The sequence below is a fragment of the Antechinus flavipes genome, chromosome 1, assembly GCF_016432865.1.
Source record: "Antechinus flavipes isolate AdamAnt ecotype Samford, QLD, Australia chromosome 1, AdamAnt_v2, whole genome shotgun sequence".
Taxonomy (NCBI): Eukaryota; Metazoa; Chordata; class Mammalia; order Dasyuromorphia; family Dasyuridae; genus Antechinus; species Antechinus flavipes.
The window spans coordinates 237,865,237-237,874,093 of record NC_067398.1 but is presented as its reverse complement, the minus strand read 5'-3'; the positions used below and the strand labels follow the sequence as shown (position 1 = coordinate 237,874,093).

General features: G+C 35.8%; 1 protein-coding gene across 1 annotated transcript in view; it reads left to right on the top strand.

Annotated features, from left to right (window-relative positions):
- The first annotated feature begins 2,256 nt into the window (after window positions 1-2,256).
- Window positions 2,257-8,857, top strand: part of REEP5 (receptor accessory protein 5) — a 29,606-nt gene continuing 23,005 nt past the window's right edge. The window contains exons 1-2 of the mRNA XM_051998480.1: window positions 2,257-2,556; window positions 3,507-3,600. Of these exons, the coding sequence (XP_051854440.1) occupies window positions 2,439-2,556; window positions 3,507-3,600 (212 nt within the window). The 5' untranslated portion in view covers window positions 2,257-2,438. The remainder of the gene's footprint in view (window positions 2,557-3,506; window positions 3,601-8,857) is intronic.

Sequence of the window (8,857 nt, the reverse complement as noted above, 5' to 3'; positions counted from 1 at the left end):
TAAGAGACAAGACTAGTACCATATGTTATATGTGATCTCTTATTTTCTTTTGATTTCTTGTTTATAATTTGTTCTGATTAATGAATATCTATTGTGGATATAAGAGGAATCTGGAATGAGATAATCCGTTCAATAAGTAAGACTGTATTTCATCAAGACTCATTTTTTTTTTCTTTCAATTCAATACATTACATTTGATTTAAACTCCTACTTTTAAATATTTTTGGTCCAATTAAGATTTTTCTTCTTCTAATAATAAGCAGGAAGAATGTCCTTTGTATAGAACACTTACTCAAAAAGAACTCTTTCTTGGGAAAAGAAACAATGAAACTTTAAAGAACTTGATGAATTGATGACAATGGGAGAAATATGTGAAGTTATATAAATGCCCTGAATCACAGTAGATTCTCTGCTTCTCTCTGGAATGGCTTCAATTTATTCTGGAAACAGATTCTTGTAGAATCCTGGCTTAGCTTTAGAGGAAAGGAAAATACAGAACTCACCTTTGTTTACATTGAGCCCAATGGAACATTGGAGCGGGCAAATCTGACTTATATATCCCAACACAGCCTTTAAAGAGAATGTTGGAAAATTTTCAAATAGATCCCTGTGTATTCTATTGGAATCAAGAAATGGCTTCAGTGCCATAGAATATTCCTTGTCAAAGGGACTTGTGCTATTATTCTCATAGTTTGGTATATATATTCAATTCAATTCAATGAACTGTGACCATTGTAAAGAAAGCAGTATTGGTATTTATGATACTTAACCCAATAGAACCATCTGTTTTTACTGAGGTACACATTCTTGAACAGGATAAGTACATTCAGACTGTAATAAAGTAATTGACATGGAATTCAATCATTTCATTCCAATTGAAATAAGGATATCAAACCCAAGGACAATATTAGTGGTCCAAGGAAGGATGGTATTAGACACTGCTGGTTTTGTTTATTAGTTTGGAGGACCTTTTCAAGTTATCATGATTAATAAGGAAATATCTGTTGTGGATAGATATTTTTGAACTATTGCAATACCAAGTACCATATGGGATATCCACGTAGTACATATCCAGTCACACCAAAAGATAAACTCTGTCCTTTTAAACTGTCATTACATAATACTGGCTGATCCTATTTGACCTATATAAAAACAGCAGATTTTAGCAGATAATATCATGGTATGGAAGAAAGAATATCCCCCCCTCCTCCCCAGTCAAAAGACTGGAATTTTAGCTTCAGCTGTTGAACTTTGGACAAGTTTTTGTCTCTCTGGATCTTGATTTCCTCATTTGTAAAATTCAGAGAAGGGGACAGGTTATATTAAGTATTCTCCCAGTGCTGTTCTAGTGTTTTAGTTTTTATGTGCATATCATATAATTATGCTATACTATATGTTTGAAGGTGACTAAGATAGGTTTTTAAGTGCTCTCAGAATGACCTCACTTGGTTGAAAAGAAGAACTCTCAATACCATTGCTTTTGACAAATCTGTATATTAAAGTGTTCAGAATTTGGTTTGGTTGGTTTTGAATTTGCTCCAAAGTCCTGTTATTAGGCCTTTAGAGCATAAGCCATTACTTATTCCAGCCAAGTAAACTCAAGTTTATTCATCCCTCTAGATTCAAAGCAGTATCTTAGGGTTTATAGACACAAGGAAGCATGAGATACTTTAACTACTCTTCAATTTTAATCTGGAAATGATACATTTCCTAGAGAAATTGTAAAGCATGCTGGAACTCTCCTCCCTCTCTCTTTAATAAAGTATTTTGTATTACTTTGTATCACCTTAATACAAGAAGGAAATGCTCAGCTCCAAACCACCACCCATCAAACATACACTATCAGGTCTTATTTTGTCTTTTCTCTTCCAGCCCAGTGAGAAGAGACTTGTTTTCTCAGACTTTCTATCAATACCCCAGTCAATAAACAGTGTTTTAAAGGGTCTATTTCACCAGGACCAGCTACAACGTTCCAAAGCTGCCCACTGGCCTGTGTTCCCCGGTGGTCATAGAAGCTCCTACCCCCAGAAAAGAGCTGGTCTTATGTCTATTCGCTCTTTCAAGAGAAAATCCTTGCCGTGGCTCGGCCCGCTAGGCTGGTGCCCCATCTTAAAGAAAAGACAGCTGCTGTGCGGGCATCCAGACTGGGTGTGGTGTTTGCAGCAATAAGGGTGGGGAGAAGGAGGGGAGGGAGAAGAGAAAGAAGAGGGAGGTGTGTATTGCTGAGAGGTTGGGGGAGGAGAGCTGGCGCTTCCTCTCTCTGGTGACGCTGCTTTCTGCTTTTGCAGCTGCCACCCGCCACCCCCTCGCCACCACCCCTGTCTGCTTAGCTAGTTTGCAAGGAGCCGCCTGATTCTTGGGGCCCCAGCGCCAGAAGAAAAGGAAGATATTGGAGTCTGCGGAGCTCGAAAGAGCCTGAGCCCAGTGGGGTCTGCACCATGTCGGCTAAAATGAGGGAGAGGTTCGACCAGTTTCTGCATCAGAAGAACTGCATGACCGACCTTCTGGCTAAGATCGAGGGCAAGACTGGGGTGAACAGATCCTACATAGCACTTGGTGGGTCCTTCTTTACTCAGGGCTGTGACTTCTCTTGATCGCCCTTATGTTTATAAGCAATTTATAATATAAATTCAAAGACCTTTCCTTGGCCAACTCAGCACCTGCTGCTGAGGTGAGCCATTGTGCAATTTGGGAATAGGGTATGAGGGACTGGGGCAAGCATGGACTGTGCTTGGCCCGGAGCTGGGCAGGGGCAGGGGGAGGGGAATGGTGGTGGTATTGCTATCCGGGGGCTTGCTGGTGACTGCTGACGTTGAGAAATAGCTTCTAGTAGAGAACGAAGAGCTGCCTTTGCTCTGGGGTTACTACAACCCGGCCCGCGCCCTTCCGGCCTTCCTATTTGGGCCTGGGTTGCGTGTAGTTCTGGGGAGCTGAGAGAGGGTGAGTCACTGCCTACCACGGCCTGGTGGAACCCACACGCTCCGGGAAATCCACAGCGATGTGCTCGACTCTCAGGTTTCCGCCTTGGGGAATGCGTGACTGAGGGGAAAAAAGGGTGTAGTAGGAAGAGCTTCTCTGGGGGAAGGGCTAAATTTGAGGACTTTTTTTTTCTCCCGGAGGAAATTGGAAAGTGCTGGGTTGCTGACGTGTCAGACTCTTTCTCTACCTTGGTTGTTATGTATCGCTTTATGTTTGCAGGTTTGGCGCTCCCCCAACCCCCGCGGCTTTTCCATTCCCTTCTTTTTTCTTCCTTCCCAACCTGTGATGGGGGCTGGGGTGCACTGGTTAGCCTCCCTAGACTCCACCTCTTAAATCTCACTGAGTTGAGGTTCTAGTCCAATCGCATACTCTGTTTACTTTTCTTTCTCCTTAATACACCTTGAGGAAAATTCCCAGAACTCAAGATTTGGCTTCATAAAAATGCTGGTGAGAGGAAAGCAAGATGGAAGAGGGACCCCCGAGTAATCCTTATTTGTGACATCTTTTCATTTGTTTCTCGTTTTCAGGTATCATCGGCTTGGTGGCTTTGTACCTCGTGTTTGGCTATGGAGCCTCTCTGCTCTGCAACCTGATAGGATTTGGCTATCCAGCCTATATCTCGTAAGTGGCTCCACCCTCTGCTCTCCTAGTTCCACCCTATCTTTGTGGGGTATGTTGGAGAGTGTCCAGCAATTGCCAGAAACTTGCATCCCTTCAATTGAATAGGAGTAGAATTTCTCCTTTTCGTAACCTGCTCTTGGATAGCAAAAGATCTTTCTCACTTTGTAGTAGGAACATCATGCATTTAGGAGATGAGTAATCTTTATTGTTTCACTTTCCTGTTAGATTTTTTCCTTAGAACAATGATAGGACTGTATCTTAATTTTACAGATGGAAAAACTAAAAGCACATTGTCTATCAGTGACTCATATAACATATAACATTGAGAGGTCTAAATTCCAGTTTAGTTCTCTTGATTTCTAGTAGTGGTTCCCACTAAATTTGAGTGACAGATTATGGATTTCATTCTTAGGAGTGTATTAGTAGGAAAGCAGAGTAGCACTCTGCCTTGTCAGTTTTTAAACTTTTGAAAGATGCTATAGGAAGTTCTTGTAGTTATTTTGGTATATTTTATTTCTTAACCTGGTATAGGAATACCTGGTTTAGGAAGGTTTCATAGTTAATTTGGTGTATTTTATTTCTTAGCCTGGGTTTTTTCTGCTGTAAAAGAGGGTGTTGGGATGATCTCTGAAGTTCTTCCAACTTGATCCTATGATATTAATGTTTTGGCATGTATGGGAATTTACTCTTTATATCCAAATATAGTAAAAATTACCTTTTATTTATTCAGAACTAGGAGACTGATTAAATTGAAGGTATTGTATGAGCTGTGAAGGTAGTTTGCTTATTAATAGTTTAAACTGAAATATGTTAAAATTAAAATGCAGTATTTAAAGACAGAAAAACTTTAATCACAAACTATACAGATAATTAATATGACAATTACAAATGACTCATTAAATAAATCCTGAAATTTACTTTTTGCTAATATTTTCAACCTAGATTGTATTCCTCTATATTAACATGGAATAAAATTGTACCTTTAGAAAATGTTCTACATTTATATGACTTACCACTAATTCAGATGGAAATGACTTTCCCTTTCAAGTTGACTGAACAACTTTCCCCAAAAGAACAAAAAAGGCTTAATAAATTTTGTTAATAATACCTTTACAATAGCTCATAAATGTGAAGGAGGATAGTAATTTACAACATAGGTAAGTTAAAGACTTGCCTTTATTGTATATTGTGTCACTTGTTAAAGCTGGAGATAGAACTAAGAATATTGTGACATTTAAACTAGAATTACATTGGGCCACTAGAAGTCTACCAGCCAGAACTGAGATTAAAAACAGCCCATGCTTTGATTTAAATGGTTTTCAAGTCAAACAGGAAAAGTAATTACATTAATAGTAATTGTGTTAATTTAGTAGAGGCTTCTGGGTCTTTATAGACACCTGAGTCTCTGAATCTGAAAGCAGACGAACTCTTGGAATCAGCTATGGAATATTGTATCTTATATATGAAATTTGAGACTAATTTTCTGGAATAACTGCAGTTTCTTTCACACACACCTCTTCCGCAGCTCCTGCCCCTTTCTGTGGTGCTTAATGTAGTAACAATTCAAAGAACTCTGGAGTATATTTCAAGGGATTTTATATATTAACCAGGGTAAGAAAATAAGTTTGGATTTCTAGCCAAGGGGAAGATGGTGGGATATCAGCCCCTTATAAAATGTCTTATGTTAACACCTGAATTATGCAAATAGCCATGATTCAGAATAAACTAGGAAAGCTTTGAATATCTTCATTAGTGATGTAGGCATCTAATATTGTCCAGTATCATTTCTTCCCCGTAGATACACTTCTGCTTGTTTATACTACTGTCTTCTCATTGGAAAGACAATGTGGAAACAGCACTGGTGTTGGGACCAGTGGTTCAAATGTCATTTCTGGTCCTAGATGTGTGATTTTAAGCAAATCACTTTCTTTATTTGAAAAATGAGGATAATAAAACTTATAGTACCTCCTTCATGGGGTTGTCATAAATAAATGTATATAATGTGCTTTGCAAACCTTGGAGCATTATAAAAATATTAGTTATAATTTCTCAGTTTTTTTCCTTTTGTTGTTTATGTTTATGCAGGCTGAATTCCCTATAAATAGAAGAGTTCATTGAAATGAGATCCTTTTAGGAAAAAAAATGTAGTTTAAAACTTAATCAATTTATAACCCATACTTAATTTTTATAAAAGTAAGATTTTGGAGGGAAAGAATGATGTTTGCATCAGTGTGAATATATTGCTTTTTAGATGGAAGAAAATTAAGGTGGGGAAATAATTGTAGTTTTTAGAAGTTCCCAAAGCTAGCTTTTAAAGTTCCAATGTTATTGCCTGGCTTTGCCATTAATTCATATCCAGAATTCCTCTTCTTTTTTTTTTTTTTTTCTAATGGAAGGCAATTAGTATTTACTATTGCTAGGCACTTTACAATTATTTCATTTGATACTCGCAGCAATCCTGTAAGGTAGGTGCCATATATTCCCAATTTTTAACAGTTGGGAAAACCTAACAGAGGTTAGGTGATTTTTCCTAGTCACATGGCTAGTAAGTATCTGGGGTCAAATTTGAACTTGGGTCTTCTTGACATGAAACCTAGCATTCTATCATTAGCAACTGCATGGCTGCCTTAAAAATTACATATATAATTTAAATAGATGGAAGAACTAAAAGTATGCCTACAATTGATATTACAAGTTTATTGGAAGTGGTCAATACCAGGTCGTAATAGCGTAATCTACTTTGCTTACATTTGTATTAATTTTTTAAAAACCAGTAGTGTGGATTTACAAGTTATTTGGGACTTAACACTTTATTGAAACATTTTATAATTATGATGATACAAATTTTAAAATTGCATTTGTAAATTTTAAAAAATGCAAACAGCAAGGCAATGACAAAAGCTGTATTCTTTTCCTTTGGGGAACTGGTAGCTTATGAAGATATGATGGTTTGTATATCTACAGAATTCCAGCTGTTCAAGCAAATTTCCCAGCCTGGCACAGATTTCTGGCACCTCTCTTGATTCTCAAGGACATACAAGGAGTCCATTTTGGGATGCAAACAAATTTTATCAGCTAAAGGGGGATGGGGCACTTCATTCTTGACACATTCAGGGAATGTGTCATGCTCTGCATGCTCTGAATAAATAGACAAATTCAGGGGATTCCTTAACAGTCTTTAATAGAACTCAGAACTTTATATAGAATAAAATAGAACTATTTTTAATGAGCTTTGAATTACAGATTTCTGTTACTAATAATGAAACTGTCAAGGAATGTCTCCTGAACTTGTTTGTTTGAATTGCTGTATTTTCCAGAAACACTGGACTCAGAGCATGCAATTTTTTGTTTGCATCCCAGACTGGACTCCCCTCTTTATCCTTGGGAGTTAAGACAGGTACCAGACAGTTTACACTAGGCTTATACAACTGGACTCTTGTGAATAAGGAGACGATCCATCATATCTTCATGTTCTAGCAGTTCCTAAGGGAAAAGAATGTGGCTTTTGACATTGCCTTGCTTCTCCCTTTTGAGTGAGTTTTTGTCCTTTTCTCATCTTTCCTGAACCATTCCCCTCCCATGCCATACTCCTTAAAGAAGAATTTTCTGTTTCCTCTACTTTCCTTTGTCTTATTGTCATAACTATGCAAACTTCTATATAAATTATGAACTCTGAGTTCTATATGCATGTTCATTTCTCTTGTAATAAACCTAGTTTTCATGTAAGTTTCGGGAAGTGATCATTGACAGAACACATTTCTGAGATACTAGCTGCCTTTATGCTTGCTTTTCTGAGAATTTTCACCAAAAAAACATAAAATAAAATAGTTGCTTGGTTGATATCACACCAGTGTGAGCCCTGTGACAAGAAACCTTGTAAATAATATTAACAATATTCCTAATATTTTCCTTAAATTCTAGCATCTATCTATATTCTTATGGTGTTTATTATTGAACAGAGCTCTAACTATATCTGATCTTAATAGAATTAAAATATAAAGCATTTGAAATAGGAGTGAATCATTGTATACAATGAATAAGAAAAAACTATAAGAATTTCTTTGGTGGCAGAAGCTTTTTTCATTCCCTTTCCACAATTTTTGGTGAGCTTATTTCTTTTAAATTACCTTTGTCATAATGAGCATAATAATCATCAAGAAATACAACTATTTCAATGTTTAAGAAACTGAACTTATGTTGGTTTTAAGATATAGGTATGCACATATATGTATAATTTGCTATGTCAAAGCTTTTTTTGTATTTATTGAGATAATTATGTGGTTTTTGGATGTTTTTTGTTTGATATGACTAATTATGTTTAATTTTCTTCTAATATTGAACCAGCATTTCATCCTTGGTCTTAATGAATTATTTTATGCATGAATTACTTTACTCAGATAGGATTTTTTTTAATATTTTAAAACTTATATTCACTGATGATATTGATTTATATTTTTGCTGTGTTTCATCCTTACCTAGTTTAAGTGTTAGAACTAATTTGTCTCATAAAACAGTCTAAAAGAATGCTTTCTCAATTTTTGAGAATTGTGCCATATTAATACTAATTATTACAAATCCTTTAGGATCAAGAGACTTTTTTCTTTGGTACTTTTTTTGCAGCCAGTTCTATTTTTTTGTTTTCTGTTTTGATAACGTTTTACAAATCCTTTAGGATTAAGAGATTTTTTTTTTTTTGGTACTTTCTTTACAGCTAGTTCTATTTCTTTGTTTTCTGTTTTGGTAACATGACTGTCAACTGTAGATTCTGATCATTCTTTTTATTTCCTTCAACTTTGTTGTGATTATATTGTTTTGGTTTAATTTTCTGATCTTTAAAAAACACATTAAATACATAATTAATTTTGTTTGGCTTTTCAAAGAACTATATTTTATTTTTATATGTCATTTTAGTTTTCTAGTTTATTTGTTTCTCTGATTTTCAGCATCTCCTGTTTTGTGTTTATGGGTCATACAAAGAAAGTTTTTTAATTAAGATAATAAAGAGAATAATTTAGAAAAATATAATTCCACTCCTTTCTTACCTCCAAAATTTTTTTAAAAAATAAATATTAGTTGCCCACTTAAACTTTTCACGGGTAGCTAAGGTACTATACAGTATTCAATCTAGTTTTTTTTTTTTAATCTCTTTCATGCCAATACTACCTAATGCTTTAAGAAAATAAGCATTTCTAAGATAGAAGAATTTGAGTCATAAGGTCTGAGCTTTCAAAGCAGTGTTTTCCATTCTGCCATATTA